The 20,775-nt window shown below is 43.5% G+C and overlaps 1 protein-coding gene and 1 long non-coding RNA gene across 3 annotated transcripts in view; one reads left to right on the top strand and one right to left on the bottom strand.

The window, feature by feature from the left end:
- The window catches only part of LOC130362234 (uncharacterized), a 37,056-nt gene extending 19,260 nt beyond the window's left edge, over positions 1–17,796 (bottom strand). The window contains exons 1-4 of one of the 2 annotated variants that reach the window (XR_008891327.1): positions 17,720–17,796; positions 16,987–17,127; positions 10,259–10,413; positions 9,443–9,559 (exon numbers count right to left, since the gene is read on the bottom strand). This is a non-coding gene — a long non-coding RNA (uncharacterized LOC130362234). Of the gene's footprint in view, positions 1–9,442; positions 9,560–10,258; positions 10,414–16,986; positions 17,128–17,719 lie in introns of those variants that run through there. The other variant, XR_008891328.1, reaches the window with a different exon arrangement.
- LOC130362233 (calcium homeostasis modulator protein 6-like) lies at positions 4,539–17,709 on the top strand. The gene is made up of 2 exons (XM_056566373.1): positions 4,539–5,283; positions 17,018–17,709. Exons 1-2 carry the CDS (start codon positions 4,696–4,698, stop codon positions 17,414–17,416), a joined length of 987 nt encoding a protein of 328 aa, XP_056422348.1. The 5' UTR covers positions 4,539–4,695; the 3' UTR covers positions 17,417–17,709.
- Positions 17,797–20,775: the final 2,979 nt, after the last annotated feature.

Raw genomic sequence — 20,775 nt, forward strand, 5'->3', positions numbered from 1 at the left:
TTGATCCAGAAGAAGTAAAACAAAAAAAAAACAAAAAGTCTTGCTTGCGTTTGCCAATTGCTCCATACCAAAAAATGTCTTTCCTGAATCAAAGTTCCATGTCCAAAACTTTAGTGACAATATCTTGTAATGTTATACTTTTAGAAAAGGCATCCAGGCCCTTCTTGAATGTCTTGTTCAATGAATCAGCCATCACAACAGTGTGAGACAGAGATTTCCATAGTTTCACTGTTTTTATAGAAAAGAATCCCCATCTGAGATGATGTTGAAACCTGGTACTCCAGAAAAAGGCAGCACTCCAAATAAGGTGAAAAAGTGCTGTGGTCTTAATTCACACAAACATGAAGGGTGACATTTCACCCAGACCCTATTAATGTAGATAGGTGTAAAATGTACCAAACACAAATCCCCGAGTAGGAATATATAATAATGACTGGTCTTGAGGGATATCTTTCCTACCTCAATTATGACTATTAGTGATGCCAAGTACTTTTTTAACCCAAAAGTCACATTCCATGTATCTATTTAAGGCCTGGTATGAGCATGCTTCAAGGGAACCAAATAGTGACTCCTGGATTTGGCCAATGGGAAAGCTACTGGCTGTAAAATAATGGTTTTGGACTCAGAGGTGGAAAATGGTTCAAAATGTATACAGGCACCTGCTCTCCGTCAGTGTCCCAAGGCTGTCAGAGCACTCTCCCTTATAAGGGCAACTTTACAGACTGTCCCCTATTGCATCCTCAGCCTTACCCATTCCGATGGCATATACAAATATGTTGTTCATAAATGAAATGGTTAAACGTGTTTCATCCCCTTATCATAGGGACTCATCAGTGTTCATGGCAGAACAATGGATTTGAATGTAGTTGGGTTGAAGCTATATCAAATATGATGCCTATAGTGGCCACCAGAACTGTCAGACTGACATTTGTTTATTTTCTGGCGTCCCTCTCCCATTTCTTTAATGGAGATCCTTACATTCATATGAATGAATCACGGGACTTGAAATGAGAAATGCAGTGGATAAAGCACACAAAAATCTGAATCTTGGGATTGCACAATGAAGGGGCAGGTTTTTTTTGAGTGGAATCGGAGCCTAAAGTGCACTGTGGGGGCTTTACTGAATTGTGCATAATCATGTCTGCTTCCTTTTTATGCTTGACTATTCAGTCACAATAAAAACATAAAACAAAAACAAACAATCACATATGCTATGTAGTTACTGCATCCTTTGGAAAAGCTAATTGACAATTTATATACATATGATGTGCTACAATTATACTAATCATGCATTTTTTTATGTTATACATACATCTAAAATTGTGAATTCTGTGTACAATAAGGCTCCTTTCACACTATGAGCAATATTAAACGTCCATTTTCTGTGTAAAAATAGGTGAAATAATGGGTGCTAATGGCTGAATAAATATTAATCCGTTAAGACCCGTTATAACATCCCTCATGTACGGCCGTTTGAACACCTCTGCCTACAGACTCCCACAGCCGGGACTACTACTACTCCCATCATGGAACAGACTTCTTTCCATAATGGGAGTAGTAATTTCCTGGCTGCGGGAGTCTGCAGACAGCTGGGGAGGCTACATTAGTGTTTGTACTACTACCCCCATCATGGAACAGTGTCTGTTCCATGATGGGGTTGTAGTACAGGGGCTGAGGGATTGATTGCACCATGTCTCACTTCTGAGACCCAATGCGATCAGAAGTTATTAAGCAGGGGAGGGGGCGGCATGGTCTGTAACCCTGCGATGTATCGTGTGTTTTAACTTTCATTTTTAAATCCCCCGTGGGGAGCCCTGAATGGCAGATACCGAGAAGCCATTCAGGGCTCCCGGCAGGGTTTTTAAAATGAACAGTGTGAGTGGCAGCGGGGGCCATATGTATATTAAAAGTGCTGTGGGGGGGGGCAAGATATATAGCCTATATATCTAGCCCCCCAGCACATTTATAATATGCCCCCCACAGCGCATTAATAAAGATATTAACCCCCGCTGGCACATTTATATATACCCCCCACATTGCATTAGTAAACATATGATCCCTCCAGCGCGCATATATATATATATATATATATATATATATATATATATATATATACACCCCGCAGCGCATTTGTCATAATATGCCACCGCAGCGCTATGAATGAAAAGTATTTCATTCGATGATGCTGATCGAAATACTTTTCATACGTAGTGCTAAGGCGGCATATGTATATAGAAGCCCTGTGGGGGGGGGGGGGGGGCAGATAACGCTATATGTCTGCCCCCCCAGCGCATCTATATACATATGCCACCACAGCGCTATGAATGAAAAGTATTTCTATTATCAGCGCATAGTGAAAAGTATATCAATTTGCAGCGCATAGTGCCAGCAGATGGCTGCTGGCACTATGCGCTGCTAATAGATATACTTTTCATTCATAACGCTGCGGTGGCATATTATGACAAATGCGCTGTGGGGGGTATATATATATATATATATATATATATAAATGCGCTGGCAGGGATCATTTGTTTTTCAATGCGTTGCAGGGGGGATATATATAAATACGCTTGGTGGGGGGATATATATAAATGCGCTGGCGGGGGTCATATGTTTATTAATGTGTTGTGGGGATCTATATATATATATATGCGCTGGCAGGGGTCATATGTGCATTAATGTGCTGCGGGGGGCATATTATAAAAGCGCTGGGGTGGCTAGATATATAGGCTATATGTCTGCCCCCCCTGCAGTGCTATATATCTTGCCCCCTACAGCGCTTTTAATATACATATGTCCCCCGCTGCCACTCACACTGTTCATTTTTAAAACCCCGCGGAGAGCCCTGAATTGCTCCTCGGTAGCGGCCATTCAGGGCTCCCCGCGGGGGATTTAAAAATGAAAGTTTAAACACACGATACATCGCAGGGTTGCGAACAATGCCGCCCGCTCCCCTGCTTAAAGGGGTACTCCGCCCCCAGCATCTTATCCTCTATCCGAAGGATAGGGGATAAGATGTCAGATCGCGGGGGTCCTGCCGCTGGGGACCCCCAGGATCTCCTCTGCAGCGCCCAACTATCATTACTGCACAGAGCAAACTCGATCTGTGCGTAATGAGCGGCGATACAGGTGCTGGAGCCTCGTGATATCACAGCTCCACCCCCTCGTGACATCACGGCCCGCCCACCCAATACAAGTCTATGGGAGGGGGCGTGGCGGCCATCATGCCCTCTCCCATAGACTTTTATTGTGGGGGCGGGCCGTGACGTCACGATGCTCCAGCCCCTGTATCGCCGGTCATTACGCACAGAGCGAGTTTGCTCTGTGCAGTAATGATAGCGGGGCGCTGCAGCGGAGATCCTGGGGGTCCCCAGCGGAAGGACCCCCGCGATCTGACATCTTATCCCCTATCCTTTGGATAGGGGATAAGATGGTAGGGGCGGAGTACCCCTTTAATAACTTTTGATCGCATCGGGTCTCAGAAGTGAAACCCGTTGCGATCAATCCCTCAGCCCCTGTACTACAACCCCCATAATGGAACAGACTGTTCCATGATGGGGGTAGAAGTACAAACACTAATGTAGCTTTCTGCAAACTCCCACAGCCAGGAAATTACTACTCCCATCATGCAAACAAGTCTGTTCCATGATGGGAGTAGTAGTAGCCCCTCAGCACTACAGGAGTCTGCTGATGTCACCACTCCTGAGCATGCTCAGAAGTAATAATGGATATTATAAACCGGGGGCAAACGGATGACATAAAGGCTCATCCGTTTGCCATAGACTTCAAAGTTAAAAATAACGGCCGTTAATTTAACTGTTTCTTGTGACGGAAGAAAAAATAGTGCATGTGCCGTTATTTCTTCCGTCAACAATGAACGTCCGTTATTCATGACGGGCTATAACGGGTCATAACGGATAATCAAAAAATCCCATAGACTTGAATGGAATTGTGTAATGATCGTTTAACATGGCTTTTCTAACGGACGTTTGTAACGGATCTTTTTATGGAACAACTTTATAGTGTGAAAGGGGCCTAAGCTGTTATGCTCCACTCAATGGCAGTTGCAGACAGCTAGAATTGTATGATTTATTGTATTTCTATAGGAAGCAGATCATTTGAAGCTCAGTATCTACAAAATTTGACTCTTACCTTGTAAAAGTGTAACTATCACTTCAAACAACTTGTCATAAAGACGAGTGGGAAGAAAAGCACGACTGACAAACAGTCCCTCAGACTTTTCCACGCTGTTCTCCAGGGTCTCTTACTTGATCTAGCTTTTGGTTTGTCACTGTAACAAAAAATCTTAATAAGAGTAAACCTAGATCTAGCTATTGGTCGCAGTCACCCCGACCAATCAAAACTTTTGACATGTCTCTACAAAACATGTCAAAAAATGTTTAAAGTGACAGCGCCTATTAAAGAAATGAGCACTTGTGATGTCATTGTTATAATGCTATGGGCTGTTGTAAGTTAGCAGTGATTCTTCTGTATTAACAGGACTCAGGATTTGTCAGAAATGGGTTAGTGAACTTTTACTATCAGCGCTCCTGATGCTTATTGTTTGTGCATAAAGAGTTGTTTTGAAGAAATTAAGTTTCTACAGGAAACCACAGATAAGAGAACAAGATCTGCATAATAATACATTGTTCTACTTCCCCTTTACAACAGTCGAAACCAAAAGATAACCAATTCATGTTAGACAAGGGCATCAGACAGAAGAAAATAATGGAGAATTTCAAAACACTTTTTGGTTTGGCTGTGAAATACCAAACTTTTCTTAGCTACAGTGCCCTGTCCTTGTTGGCTGCTGTAGGTGAAAACCTCTTCTCATCCATAGTGTACAAATGTCCATGCAATGGCTGGAGCCATATATATGGTTTGGTCTTCCTTCTTGTACCAGCATTGCTATTGTTCCTTTTTGGCATTATGTTAAATGTTTCACTATGGAAACAAGTCACTGGTTGCTGCAACACATATGCAATTGACAGAGGATTCCGTTATTGGTGTGGAAAAAGGTTACTCTGCTTGTACATTATTTTACAAGTGACATTTTTGGCAGCATTGCCTCCGTTGACGTGGATTGCTCTGGCTCTTCTAAAGGTTAATTTTTATGAATGCATTGTGTCGGGGCTGCCTTTGGACTACAAAAAAAGATTTTGTGGAAGCAATGATGTGTGTATAAAAGAATTACTTTTCATACCCTGTGCATCGTCTGTTAAACTAAATCTTTCCCAGGCTGAGTTGCAAGAAATACAAGGTAACATACGGGCTGAGTCTCAGGTGGGTTTTATTATATATCTTCTCATAGAATGCTTTTTATGATTTGTTTATATAACAACAAAAGTAGAAATGTGTTTAGCAATAGATTTATAGGTCACATGCTATATATACTTACCTTTAACCCCTTAAGGACGCAGGACGTAAATGTACGTCCTGGTGCGGTGGTACTTAACGCACCAGGACGTACATTTACGTCCTGTTCATAACCGCGGGCATCGGAGCGATGCCCGTGTCATGCACGGCTGATCCCGGCTGCTGATCGCAGCCAGGGACCCGCCGGCAATAGCCGACGCCCGCGATCTCGCGGGTGTCTGCCATTAACCCCTCAGGTGCCGGTGTCAATACAGATCCCGGCATCTGCGGCAGTGCGCGATTTGAATGAATGATCGGATCGCCAGCAGCGCTGCTGCGGGGATCCGATCATTCAGAACGCCGCACGGAGGTTCCCTCACCTTCCTCCTTCTGGCTCCCGGCGTCTCCTGCTCTGGTCTGAGATCGAGCAGACCAGAGCAGAAGATCGCCGATAACACTGATCTGTTCTATGTCCTATACATAGAACAGATCAGTATTAGCAATCATGGTATTGCTATGAATAGTCCCCTATGGGGACTATTCAAGTGTAAAAAAAATGTAAAAAAATGTAAAAGTTAAAGTTAAAAAAAGTGAAAAATCCCCTCCCCCAATAAAAAAGTAAAACGTCCGTTTTTTCCTATTTTACCCCCAAAAAGCATAAAAAAAATTTTTTATAGACATATTTGGTATCGCCGCGTGCGTAAATGTCCGAACTATTAAAATAAAATGTTAATGATCCCGTACGGTGAACGGCGTGAACGAAAAAAATAACAAAAAATCCAAAATTGCTACTTTAATACATTTTTAAAAAAAAATTATAAAAATTTTTATTAAAAGTTTTTTATATGCAAATGTGGTATAAAAAAAAGTACAGATCATGGCGCAAAAAATGAGCCCCCATACCGCCGCTTATACGGAAAAATTAAAAAGTTAGAGGTCATCAAAATAAAGGGATTATAAACGTACTAATTTGGTTAAAAAGTTTGGGATTTTTTAAGCACAACAATAATAGAAAAGTATGTAATAAAGGGTATCATTTTAATTGTATTGACCCTCAGAATAAAGAACACACGTAATTTTTACCATAAATTGTACGGCGTGAAAACGAAACCTTCCAAAATTAGCAAAATTGCATTTTTCTTTTTAATTTCCCCACAAAAATAGTGTTTTTTGGTTGCGCCATACATTTTATGATATAATGAGTTATGTCATTACAAAGGACAACTGGTCGCGCAATAAACAAGCCCTCATACTAGTCTGTGAATGAAAATATAAAAGAGTTATGATTTTTAGAAGGCGAGGAGGAAAAAATTTAAACGTCAAAATTAAATTGTCTGAGTCCTTAAGGCCAAAATGGGGTTAAGGGGTTAAAGTGGGAATCCAGTTACAATAATGAAATCGGTAGGGTCACATGTGTCTTATTTTGCTGCGTATTTGCTGCTGCGTATTCTCTTACCCATTAAAACTCATGTTTATGGGACAATTTATGGGATCCCATTTGGATCAAGGGAAGTCAAGCATGGGCCCTGCCACTCCATTCTGTGCATTGTAGTGGTGAGCACTTCAATCCTGCCATACACTGTTCTAACTGCTGGTGTGATTATCTAGTGAGCCATTGGACATGACATTGGGTCACCCCTTTTAGTGATTCGAGGTGCACTAACAGCTCAGTGATATGTGCAGGACATCTTGTGGCCAAGTGTGTTGCCTCTCATGGCAAGGCTTTCAACTGGCAATATTCAGTAGGATAATGTTTACCCACACACAGCAAGCATATGTCCTGCCAATTAAGCATATGTGGTGCACAAGCTTCAGCATCCTTCAAATGGGCAGGATCTACAGGCCTAGCTGCAACATCTATGGAAAAATGTACTACATGATGCCAAAGACACTTGTATTCCTCTATACCCAACTGCATCTAATCTTGTACCCAGGCTAGAGGAGGCCCAACTGGATATTAAAACTTTTTATTTTAATTGTACTGTTTTTCCCAATAAATGTATAATATTGGAATCCCTTACATATAACATCATTACAATAACATTTATAACGTTTTATTCCATTCAAACCACTTCTTCTTGGTTAATATTTTTTAATAACACATTTAAGACAACACATCCTAGATCTGGATTAGAGATGAGCGAACTTACAGTAAATTCGATTCGTCACAAACTTCTTGGCTCGGCAGTTGATGACTTTTCCTGCATAAATGAGTTCAGCTTTCAGGTGCTCCCTTGGGCTGGAAAAGGTGGATACAGTCCTAGGAGACTCTTTCCTAGGACTGTGTCCACCTTTTCCAGCCCACCGGAGCACCGTAAAGCTGAACTAGTTTTTGCAGGAAAAGTCAGCAACCGCCAAGCCAAGAAGTTCGTGACAAATCGAATTTACTGTAAGTTCGCTCATCTCTAATCTGGATGAATGAACTAATTGTATGAAATATTTTTTTTCTTTACATAGTGTAATCTGTTGACAACAAAACCACACAAAAATTATCAATAGAAATCAAATTTATCAACCCATGGAGGTCTGGATCTGGAGTCACACTCAAAATCAAAGTGGAAAACCACACTACAGGCTGATCCAACTTTGATATAATGTCCTTAAAACAAGTCAAAATGAGGCTCAGAAGTGAGTGTGGCCTCCATGTGCCCATATGACCTCCCTACAACGCCTGGGCATGCTACTGATGAGGTGGCGAATGGTCTCCTGAGGGATGTCCTCCCAGACCTGGACTAAAGCATCCGCCAACTCCCGGACAGTCTGTGGTGCAACGTGGCATTGCTGGATGGAGCAAGACATGATGTCCCAGATGTGCTCAATTGGATTCAGGTTTGATGAAAGGGCGGGCCAGTCCATAGCATCAATGCCTTCCTCTTGCAGGAACTGACACTCCAGCCACATGAGGTCTAGCATTGCCTTGCATTAGGAGGAACCCAGGTCCCACCGCACCAGCATATGGTCTCACAAGGGGTCTGAGGATCTCATCTCGGTACCTAATGGCAGTCAGGCTACCTGGACAAGCACATGGAGGGCTGTGCGGCCCCCAAAGAGATGCCAACCCACACATTACTGACCCACCGCCAAACCAGTCATGCTGGAAGATGTTGCAGGCAGCAGAATGTTCTCCACAGCGTCTCCAGACTCTGTCACGTCTGTCACATGTGCTCAGTGTGAACCTGCTTTTATCTGTGAAGAGCACAGGGTGCCGGTGGCGAATTTGCCAATCTTGGTGTTCTCTGGCAAATGCCAAACATCCTGCACAGTGTTAGGCTGTAAGCACAACCCCCACCTGTGGATGTCGGGCCCTCATACCACCCTCATGAAGTCTGTTTCTGACAGTTTGAGTGGACACATGCACATTTGTGGCCTGATGGAGGTCATTTTGCAGGGCTCTGGCAATTCTCCTCCTGCTCCTTCTTGCACAAAGGCGGAGGTAGCGGTCCTGCTGCTGGGTTGTTGCCCTCCTACGGCCTCCTCCATTTCTCCTGATGTACTGGCCTGTCTCCTGGTAGCCCCTCCATGCTCTGGACACTACGCTGGCAGACACAGCAAACCTTGATGTGCCATCCTGGATGAGCTGTACTACCTGAGCCAATTGTGTGGGTTGTAGACTCCATCTCATGCTACCACTAGAGTGAAACCACCCCCAGCATTCAAAAGTGACCAAAACATCAGCCAGGAAGCATAGGAACTGAGAAGTGGTCTGTGGTCACCACCTGCAGAACCACTCCTTTATTGAGGGTGTCTTGCTAGTTGCCTATAATTTCCACCTGTTGTCCGTTCCATTTGCACAACAGCATGTGAAATTGTTTGTCAATCAGTGTTGCTTCCTGAGTGGACAGTGTGATTTTACAGAAGTGTGATTGACTTGGAGTTACCTTGCGTTGTTTAAGTGTTCCCTTTATTTTTTTTATAGCAGTGTATTTCAGGTACAGTATACACATTGCAAACAAGAGCATATAATCATGTACACAGCAGTACAGTACAACAAGGGCGATTTTAAGACAAATGCCGAAACCACAACACTGTCATATATAGTCAATTCAGTAGAAACACACAAATAGGGCTCCCTTACCCCATTATTCTTCAGATGGAATAAAAGGGTAACAGGTGTATTGGGTCACTTTTCAGATGAGGTTGTGCATATGCATGTACAACACACATATAAGTCAAAGCTTTATGGATCCGCCAACAGCTGCTGCCCCTGTTAATGCACAGAACATATAACAGTATAATAGTAGCCTGCCAAACACCATCTCCTTTTGGGAATGATGGGTGCTGCCTTCATCCAGTGTAGGTGATGAAAAAATGTATTAAAAAAGTACAGCATGTTTCCCGGCTGCTCTGACCCCTTTCTCAGGTACCTGTGTTGCCCCACACAGTAATAGTGCCCACTTTATGCCCCTATATAGTAGTTAGGCCAATGTCTGTGTCCCTATATAGTATTAGGCACACCTTGACACCTCATATAGTAGTTAGGCCCCTCTGCGCCATTAAATATTAGATCCCCCACACTTCCCCCACATAGTACTGTAGTTAAAAGCCCCCACCAGTGCCCCTATAAAGTAGCTATGTCAGCTCTGTGTACCAACATAGTAACTAAGCCTCACACACTGCTCATATATAGTAGGCCCACACGGTGCCCTCTTGTAGTAGATAGGCCCTCACACTGCTACCAAATACTATTGGGCTCCATATTGCCCCCATAGAGTAATATGTCCCCATATAGTAATAGGCCCTCATACTGTTCCCAGATAGTAGTCAGTATAGTATTAGGCCCACACTTTGCCCCATATAGTAGTTAGGCCCCCATACTGCTTTATAAAATAGTTAAGCCCCATTCTACCCCATATAGTAGTTAGGCCCTCATATAGTAGTCGGCCCATGAAAAACAATCACTTACCTCTCTATAGTTTCCCACAGCTGCTGGGACTTAGCTATCTGTGGCTCATTTACTCTGAGCTCCTGCTGCAGGCACTGTAATACAGAGATGGTGCCCACACAAGAAGCCACAGCTGAAGTGACAGGACAGGCAAATTCCTCATGGTAGTAGAAACACTATGGGGGAGATTTATAATTGCATTTAGACCATTTTTTTTGTCTATTTTTTTGCACTATTCAGGCGCTAGCGGGCTTTTTATCGACTTTCTTTTGTCTTTACATATAGATACTTTTTCCTTTTCTGCGTAAATGTAGACCATTTTATTTATGACCATGCAGTGGTCACGTATTTATTGTTTGCGACTTTCCTGAAAAGTCGCAATTTCTCACGCAAATGACAATTATTTGTCGCTATGCTACACCACCTCACAGTAGACGTGACAAAAAGTTCTACGTCTCGCACATCCAGGGCCGGTGCTCAGTCACCAACCTGACCCGTTCTTATAGATCGGAGCGCGGTCGGGCCGCCCATGCACACTAGCATACAAAGGCCTGATACTAGTATCAGGACCTTGTATGCAGCCAGGGCCTCCGTCAGGGGGGAACAGCCAGTACTCAAGTAAGGGGCCCAGGCCCCCGCTGAACCCCCCTAGCAGCTCCTCCCTAGTCCAACCACCACCACCGCCGCTGCCCCATTGCCTTTCCTCTCCCCGGTTTTATAATTACCTGTTCCTGGGGTCCGCACTACTTCTGGCTCCGGGGGTGTCCTGCGCTGTCACTGTGCGCACTGACGGTGACGTCGCGTTGAGGATGTCACTCGTCATTGCGCTGCGCAGCACGCAGGAAGACGCAGGAGCCAGAAGTAGCGTGGGCCCCGGGAACAGGTAATTATAAAACCGGGGATGGGAGAGGTAATGGGTCAGCGTCGGCGTTGGCATCAGAGGCAGCAGTGAAGATCGTCACTAATCTTCGCTGCTGCTTCTAGGAGTTTCAAAACTACAACTCCCAGCATGCCGAGACATCCTTTGGCTGTCAGGACATGCTGGGAGTTGTAGTTTTGCAACATCTGGAGGGCCACAGTTTGGATACCACTGTGCAGTGGTCTCCAATCGGTTTTCTACCAGATGTTGCAAAAATAGAACTCTCTGCATGCCCAGACAGTCCAGGCATGCTGGGAGTTGTAGTTCTGTAACATCTATCCCTGCAGATGTTGCCGAACTACAACTCCCAGCATGCCTAGGCAGTCTGGGCATGCTTGGAGTTGAAGTTTTGCAACATCTTGAGGGTCACAGTTTGGAGACCACTACACAGTGGTCCCCAATCTGTTCTACTCCAGTTGTTGCAAAACTACAACTCCCAGCATGCCCTTTGGCTGTCTGGGCATGCTGCGAGTTGTAGTTTTGCAACAACTGGAGGCACACTGTCTGGGAAACATTATCTGTTTTCTAACTCAGTGTTTCCCAACCCATGTGCCTCCAGCTGTTGCAAAACTATAACTCTCAGCATGCACTATGCATCCTGGGACAGACTATGCATCCTGGGAGTTTTAGTTTTGCAACAGCTGGAGGCACACGGGTTGGGAAACAGTGAGTTATGTAACAAACTCTGTGTTTTGCAACCAGTGTGCTTCCAGCTGTTGCATAACTACAAACCCCAGCATGCACGGACAGCCAAAGGGCATGCTGAAAGTTATAGCAGTGTGCCTCCAGCTGTTGCATAACTACAAGTCCCAGCATGCCCTTCTGTCACTGCATGCTAAAATTTATAGTTTTGCAACAGCTGGAGGTTTACCCAGCTATGCGCTGACAAGTACTTGCCAGTGCATGGCCAGTTTTTGTTGGCGCTTTCACATACCAACGCTCAACCCATGGTGTACCACTGTGTTTAGGGCAGTAAACGCAGAGGTTACTTTGTATGTGTTTACTTAAGAATTTATTTTAATTAAAACATGAAATATATATATATATTTTTTTAACAACTCATTGATTAGTCATATGAATGGTAACCTCTGGGATTTTATTTTATTTTTTAAGGATTTTAGTGGGATGGAAATCTATACATGGTTTCACATTGGTTGTTGGCCACAGGTCAAGATCCAGAAAGGGCACTATGGCCCAGATTTATCAAAGAATGTCTACGGTAGAGCTATTTTCCCACGTTTATTTGGGTGGTGGGTTTGACTAGCGCACATCTTGTTTATCAAGAAGGTGCAGCAGGATGATTAATTTTGCGCAGCTCTGCTGTGGTGGGAAAAGCTCTGCCACATACACTTTTTCCAGACACTTGTGGGGGAGGGGAGTAGACACTTTCTTGGGTCCTGAATTTGGCAGCTTAGGTGTTTTTACTTATTTTCACAGCGCTGCCGGGACATTATTACTTGCAATTTAGATGCTACAATCAAATTTAATTGCGGTGTCTAAGGGGTTAAAGCCAGGCATCACCGTGATCGGTGATATCTGGCATTAGAGATGGGTCCTGGTGGCAGATAGGTTAAAGGTTGAATTGTAGAAGGTAGAAGTGATTCCCACGCCTACTGGTAAGTACCTTTGCGCACAAAATAGCGACTTTTGACAAAAGTCGCAAATGATAAATACGTGACCACTGCATGGTCAAAAAGAAAAAGTTCTACGGGTAGACAAAAAGAGTAAAACTGTCTATATCAAAAGACACATGAAAGTCTCTAAATATGCTGCTTGTGCATGAAATGCACCAAAACATAGACAAAACATGTACTTTTAACGCCCACTGTTATCTGGAAAAACTTGCAACATTTCAAAAGTTTTAATCGGCTGGGGTCTGAGTGTTCAGGAGAACGTGCGGGAAGGAGTTCAAGCTTAGGGCCCGTTCACACAGCTGTCTGCCCCCGTAAATTTATGCCCGTTCTGAAATCCGTTTGATATTTTTTAAACGGGTTGCAAACGGCTGTAAAATAATCCCATTGATGCCAATGCGATTTTTTTACAATCCTTTATCACCCGTTTGCACCCGTTTTGACTGGGGAAAAAACGTTGCATGCAGTATTTTTTCTCCTGTCAAAAATTATGGCATGGAAACGGATATTAAAAGTTAACATTGAAGTTTATGGCAAACGGATGAGCAAATAATGTCATCCGTTTGCATCCAGTTTTTAATATCCATTTTTCAACTGTTATTATTTCTGAGCATGCTCAGAAGGAGTGAAATCAGCAAACTCTTGCTGTGCTGTGGGACTACTACTACTCCCATCATGGAAAAGACTTGTTTCCTTGATGGGAGTAGTAGTTTCCAGGTTGCAGGAGTCTGGGGAGGCTAGATTAATGCTTGTACTACTACCCCCATCATGGAACAGAGTCTGTTCCATGTTGGGGGTAGTAGTACAGGGGCTGAGGGATTGATCACACTGGGTCTCACGTCTGACACCCCATGCAATGAAAAGTTATTAAGAAGGGGAGTGGGCGGCATGGTAAGCAACCCTGCGATGTAGATTGTGTGTGTGTTTTACTTTCATTTTCAAATACCCCGCCTGGAGCCCTGAATGGCCGGCACCGAGGGGCCATTAAGGGCTCCCTGCAGGGTTTTTAAGGTAATTATTACGAGGATTTTAATGTTGCACTACACTGCGCTGCGTTCCCCGGCTGCCCTGATGCACTGCAGGAGGGCAAGATCTATAGGTAGCGCAGCAGTGGGCAATATACATAGCTAGCGCAGTGGGGGGCCAGACATATAGCGCTATATGTATAATGCCCCCCGCTGCGCTAGCTATGTATAATGCCCCCCACTGCGCTAGCTATGTGTAATGCCCCCCGCTGCGCTAGCTATTTATAATGCCCCCCCGCTGCGCTAGCTATGTATAATGCCCCCCGCTGTGCTAGCTATGTATAATGCCCCCCCCCCCCCTGTGCTAGCTATGTATAATGCCCCCCAGTGCGCTTACATATGTCCCCCCAGCGAGCGCATACATAAATCCATTGCAGCGCTATCTGTGAATAGTATACTATCAGCTGGCCGGGAAAGGCAATGCAATGCCGCCTGCTTCCTGGCCAGCAGATGCGCTGCTGATAGCATGCTGTTCACAGATAGTGCTGTGAGGGACATATGTGTATAGAAGTGCTGCAGGGGGACAGTTATATATCACTATATATCTGTCCTCCTGCAGTGCTTCTATACACATATGTCCCTCACAGCGCTATCAGCAGCGCATCTCCTGGCTGGGAAGCGGGCGGCATTGCGCTGCCTTTCCCGGCCAGCAGCATGATAGTATACTATTCACAGATAGCACTGCAAGGGATTTATGTATGCGCTCGCTGGGGGGACATATGTAAGCGCAGCGGGAGGCATTATACATAGCTAGCGCAGCGGGGGGTCATAATACAAATAGCGCTATATGTTTGCCCACTGCTGCTATATGTATATTGCCCACTGCTGCGCTACCTATAGATCTTGCCCTCCTGCAGCCCATAAGGGCAGCCGGGGAACGCAGTGCAATGCTTCCCAGGCTTCCAGTGTAGTGAAACATTACAATCCTCGCTAATGACTTTAAAAACCCTGCTGAGAGCCCTGAATGGCCCCTCGGCCATTCAGGGCTCCCAGCGGGGTATTTGAAAATGAAAGTAAAACACGCACACGATCTACATCACAGGGCTGCGGACCATGCCGCCCGCTCCCCTGGTTAATAACTTCTGATCACTTTGGGTCTCAGAAGTGAGACCCAGTGCGATCAATCCCTAAGCCCCTGTACTACAACCCCCATCATGGAACAGACTTCGTTCCATGATGGGGGTCGTAGTACAAGCACTAATCTAGCCTCCCAGCCGCCTGCAGACTCCCGCAGCCAGGGAACCACTACTCCCATCATGAAAAGAAGTCTGTTCCATGATGGGAATAGTAGTAGTCCTGGCTGCAGGAGTCTGTAGACAGCCGATACTAACGGATGAAAAACTGATGCAAACGGATGCCACTAAATAGCATCCCTTTGCATCAGTTTGCACCCGTTAATAGAATGGTCCGTTTAGGAGGCAATAATGGACAAAATCTAGACTGGGGACAACGGCTGTGTGAACCTAGCCTTTGCACGCTCTGTCCGGTAACGTGATCGAGACAAAGTTGCAATGTAAGTCTATGAGCGTGTCTTGACCATATGAAACAGAGCAGGGAGAGTAAATCGGTGGAGTTCTGAACACTCAAACCCCTGCCGATCAAAACTTTTGACATGTTAGGACATGTCAAAAGTTTTTCCAAATGACAGGTGCACATAATTTCAAATATTTAAAGTTTCCTTTCTCCCAAGTACTGTTTACAAGTTGATCTGCTCTGTGGTTGTGCATTTATCTAAATATAGACAATGGGGGAGATTTATCAAAACCTGTTTAGAGGAAGAGTGGTGCAGTTGCCCATAGCAACCAATCAGATTCCTTCTTTCATTTTTAAATAGGCCTGTGAAAAATGAAAGAATAATTTGATAAATCTCCCCAATGTTCTTTTGAATAGTTAGTATTGTCGAGTATTTTAACTTTTCAAAGAAGCTTTGACAAAGAAACCCAACTATAAATATCAACAGCAGTTCTAAAACTAGAGAAACTTAGTAGAAAAGTATTACTTCTGTTATTTCATGGTTTAAAGGGATGGAAAACTATTTTTTCTAATGAACGGATGCCAGAAAGTGATACAAATTTGTAAATTACTTCTATATAATAATCTTATTCCTTCCAGTACTTATCAGCTGCTGTATACTACAGAGGTAGTTGGGTAATTCTTTTCAGTCTGACCACAGTGCTCTCTGCTGACACCTCTGTTCATGTCAGGAACTGTCCAGAGCTGGAAAGGGTTTGCTATGGGGATTTGCTCCTACTCTGGACAGTTCCTGACATGAACAGATGTCACCAGAGAGCGCTGTAGTCAGACAGAAAAGAATTATACAGCTTCCTCTGGAGCATACAGCAGCTGATAAGTACTGAAAGGATTAAGATTTTTAAATAGAAGTAATTTACAAATATGTTATACTTTTTGGCAGCAGTTGATTAACCTCTCAAGGACGCAGGGCGTATGGATACGCCCTGCATTCCGAGTCCTTAAGGGGGGGGGGGGGAATTGAAAGTGAAAGTAAATCGATCTTTACTGTGGCAACCACTAGGGGGGCCAAACTGCAACTCCCAGCATGCCCAGACAGCCAAAGGCTGTCTGGGCATGCTGGAAGTTGTAGTTTTGCAACATCTGGAGGGTCACAGTTTAGCCCAAACAGTAGCCCTCCAGATGTTGCCAAACTACAACTCTCAGCATGCCTCGACTGCCCAGGCATGCTGGGAGTTGTAGTTCTGTAACATCTGTCCCTTCAGATTTAGCAATTTTCATGACATTTTTGAAAATTGCTGCTCTACTTTGAAGCCCTCTAATTTTTTCAAAAAGCAAAAGTATGTCCATTTTATGATGCCAACATAAAGTGGACATATTGTGTTTGTGAAGAAAAATAAAATTTATTTGGAATATCCATTTTCCTTACAATTAGAGAGCTTCAAAGTTAGAAAAATGCAACATTTTCAACATTTTCATGAAATTTTGGGATTTTTCACCAAAAAAGGATGCAATTAACGCCGAAAATTTACCACCAAAATAAAGTAGAATATGTCACGAAAAAACACTCTCAGAATCAGAATATTCGGTAAAAGCGTTTTCGCGTTATTCATTTGTAAAGTGACGGTGGTCATAATTGCGAAAAAGGGCTCAGTCCTTAAGGTGAAAAAGAGCTGCGTCCTTAAGGGGTTAAAAAAAAATTACCTGTTTTAAACTAGTATTTTTCTATTTCCAGGTTCTTGGCTGGTGTCTAATAGCCAGTATCTTGCTTATTGCTGTGGTTGCCACTTGCTTCAGCAGATGTCACTCACCAGTCAGCCATCTTCAATTGATGTTTTGGAAAACCTATATAGAGAATGAACAGAAGTTTTTGGATCAAGATTCTAAACAACATGCTGCACAACTTGCGGAAAGGAATGTGAAAGCTTTCTTCAACCAGGAACCTCAAGAGGAATTTCCCACACCTGGAAACAAAGATTGGAACGGCATCTCAACAGCAAACACATGGAACAACAAAAAACTGTGTTATTCACCATTACATAAATTTATAGAGAGAAAAGATGATAGCATCAAAGCATCCACCAGGAGTGTTCTCTCTCCAGCCGAAGTCAATTTTGCAACTGCAGCTCTTTAATGAGAAAGTGAAAGTGCGCGGGTGCGGCCCAGAAGACATTATAGGACATTTTTATCTGTGTGTTTTTGCCAGTTTTGGCCTAATGGCATATTTAGTAAGTTCCTGTCACTTTATCTTATGAGTGAGACTCATGGGCTTCAGAGCTGAAACTTGTGGAACTTATTTTTTGTTTAGAAAAGTGAAGGAAAATGATGCCAGAGCCAAACAACATGTCTCCTGTTTGTTAAAGGACAACTGTAGTGGAACACTTTTATATATTCCCGTGCCCGGGCCTAAAAAATAAACAAGATAAACTTTACATACCTTCCTATGAGCCATGCCTCTGCAAAATGAAAGAAGCGATCTGATTGGTTGCTATGGGCAACTGCACAACTCTTCCTTTACACTGGTTTTGATGAATCTCCCCCATAGAGGGAGATCTATCAAAACCTGTCCAGAGGAAAGGTTTCTGAGTTGCCCATAGCAACCAATCAGATTACTTCCTTCATTTTTCAGAGGCTTTTTCAAAAATGAAAGAAGCGATCTGATTGGTTGCTATGAGCAACTCAGCAGCTTTTCCCCATAGACCACAATGGGCCTACTGGTGTCAATGAGCAAAAAATCAGAGTTAATGCACTAGTCACAGTTCTCTATACCATTAAAGGGGTACTCCGGTGAAAACCTTTTTTCTTTTAAATCAACTGGCTCCAGAAACTTAAACAGATTTGTAAATTACTTCTATTAAAAAATCTTAATCCTTCCTGTACTTATCAGCTGCGGAATACTACAGAGGATGTTCTTTTCTTTTTGGAATGCTCTCTGATGACATCACGAGCACAGTGCTCTCTGCTGACGTTATTATAATAATAATAATAAGTCTTTATTTATTGTTGTCCTTAGTGGGATTTGAACCCTCTCCAGCTCCACTATATCTTTCTTGTACACTGGTGCCCAGTACTGTACACAGTATTCTATGTGAGGTCTGACTAGTGATTTGTACAGCGGTAAAATTATTTCCTTGTTGTCGGCATCTATGCCCCTATTGATGCACCCCATGATTTTGTTAGCCTTGGCAGCAGCTGCCCGACACTGGTCACTACAGCTAAATTTACTGTTAACTAAGACTCCTAAGTCCTTTTCCATGTCAGTCGTCCCAAGTGTTCTCCCATTTAATACATAATCCCAGCTCGGATTTTTCTTCCCCATGTGCATTACCTTACATTTATCAGTGTTTAACCTCATCTGCCACATCCCAGCCCAAACCTCCAACCTTTCCAGATCCATTTGTAACAGTGCACTGTCCTCTATAGTGTTTACCGCTTTACAGAGTTTAGTGTCATCTGCAAAGATTGCTACTTTACTATTCAACCCCTCTGCAAGGTTATTAATGAATATATTAAATAGAACAGGACCCAAGACGGACCCCTGTGGTACCCCACTAGTAACAGTCACCCAATCAGAATAAGTACCATTAATAACCACCTTCAGTTTCCTATCATTGAGCCAGTTACTTACCCACTTGCACACATTCTCCCCCAGGCCAAACCTTCTCATTTTATGCACCAACCTTTTATGTGGAACCGTATCAAATGCTTTGGAAAAATCCAGATATATACGACATCCAGCGATTGCCCCTGGTCCAGTCTGGTGCTCACCTCCTCATAAAAGCTGATCAGGTTAGTTTGACAGGATCAATCCCTCATAAATCCATGCTGATATGGGTCATACATTTATTTTTATCAAGATATTCCAAAATAGCATCTCTTAGGAAACCCTCAAACAATTTACATACAACCGAGGTTAAACTAATAGGTCTATAATTCTCGGGGTCACCTTTTGACCCCTTCTTAAATATTGGCACCACATTTGCCATGCGCCAGTCCTGGGGAACAGTTCCTGTCACTATAGAGTCCCTGAATATTAAAAATAGGGGTCTGTTTATTACATTACTTAATTCCTTTAGAACATGGGGATGAATGCCATCTGGACCTGGTGATTTGTCTATTTTGATTTTTTTGTAGGTGGCACTGTACTTCTTCCTGGGTTAGACAGGTGACCTGTACTGGGGAGTTTACCTTATCACACTGTATTTCATTTCATTTTCCTCGGTGAATACAGTGGAGAAGAATTTGTTTAGTATATTTTCTTTTTCCTGATCCCTGTTTATAATTTCTTTCTCATCAGTTTTTTAAAGGGCCAACACTTTCATTTTTGACCTTTTTGCTATTTATATAATTAAAGAACATTTTGATGTTAGTTATACTCTCTTTGGCAATGAGTCTTTCTGTCTCTATTTTTGCGGCTTTTATCTGTTTTTCACATATTTCACATTTTTCTCTATAGCTTTTTAATGCTTCTTCACTGCTGTCCTGTTTTAGTAATTGAAATGCTTTATTTTTGTCATTTATTGCCCCCTTAAAGGGGTACTCTGCCCCTAGACATCTTATCCCCTATCCAAAGGATAGGGGATAAGATGTTAGATCGCTGCGGTCCCGCTGCTGGGGACCCCAGGGATCGCTGCTGCAGCACCCCGCTATCATTACTGCGCAGAGCAAGATCGTTCTGCACGTAATGACGGGCAATACAGGGGCCGGAGCATCGTTATGTCACGACTCCGCCCCTCGTGACGTCACGGCCCACACCTTCAATACAAGTCTATGGGAGAGAGCGTGGCGGTCGTCACGCCCCCTGCCATAGACTTGCATTAAGGGGACGGGCCGTGATGTCATGAGGGGCGGAGCCATGATGTCGCGCTGCTCCGGCCCCTGTATCGCCCGTCATTACGCACAGAGCGAACTCGCTCTGTGCAGTAATGATGGCGGGGTGCCGCAGCGGCGATCCCCGGGGTCCCCAGCAGCGGGACCGCAGCGATCTAACATCTTATCCCCTATCCTTTGGATAGGGGATAAAATGCCAGGGGCGGAGTACCCCTTTAATATTTTTATTCATCCATATTGGTTTTCTTTTATTTCTTACCCTTTTATTCCCACAAAGTATATACATCTTACAGTGAAAATTTAAGATATTTTTAAAAGTCTCCCATTTAGTGTCAGTATTGTTCTTTTTGAGGACATTATCCCATTTTATATTGTTATGGGCTTCTCTGAGTTGATCGAACTTTGCCTTCCGAAAGTTCATTGTTTTTGTGGCCCCTCGAGAGATTCCCTTATTGAAGAACAAGTTATAATGTATTAAATTATGATCACTATTTCCTAGGTGTCCATCTACTTGCACATTAATTACTCTGTCAGGTACATTGGTAAATATTAAGTCTAGTAGGGCGCCCCCTCTGGTCGGGCCCTGCACCATTTGGGACAGATAATTGTCTTTAGCTATAGTCAGAAACCTGTTTCCTTTAAAGTTGAAGTCGGCCCAGTTCT

Source organism: Hyla sarda, chromosome 3 (assembly GCF_029499605.1).
Source record: "Hyla sarda isolate aHylSar1 chromosome 3, aHylSar1.hap1, whole genome shotgun sequence".
NCBI lineage: Eukaryota > Metazoa > Chordata > Amphibia > Anura > Hylidae > Hyla > Hyla sarda.

Coding starts and splice junctions, on each gene's coding strand:
- LOC130362233 (XM_056566373.1), top strand. CDS start 4,696: ATGTTAGACAAGGGCATCAGACAGAAGAAAATAATGGAGAATTTCAAA. Junction 5,284..17,017: donor ACATACGGGCTGAGTCTCAG/GTGGGTTTTATT, acceptor TTCTATTTCCAG/GTTCTTGGCTGGTGTCTAAT.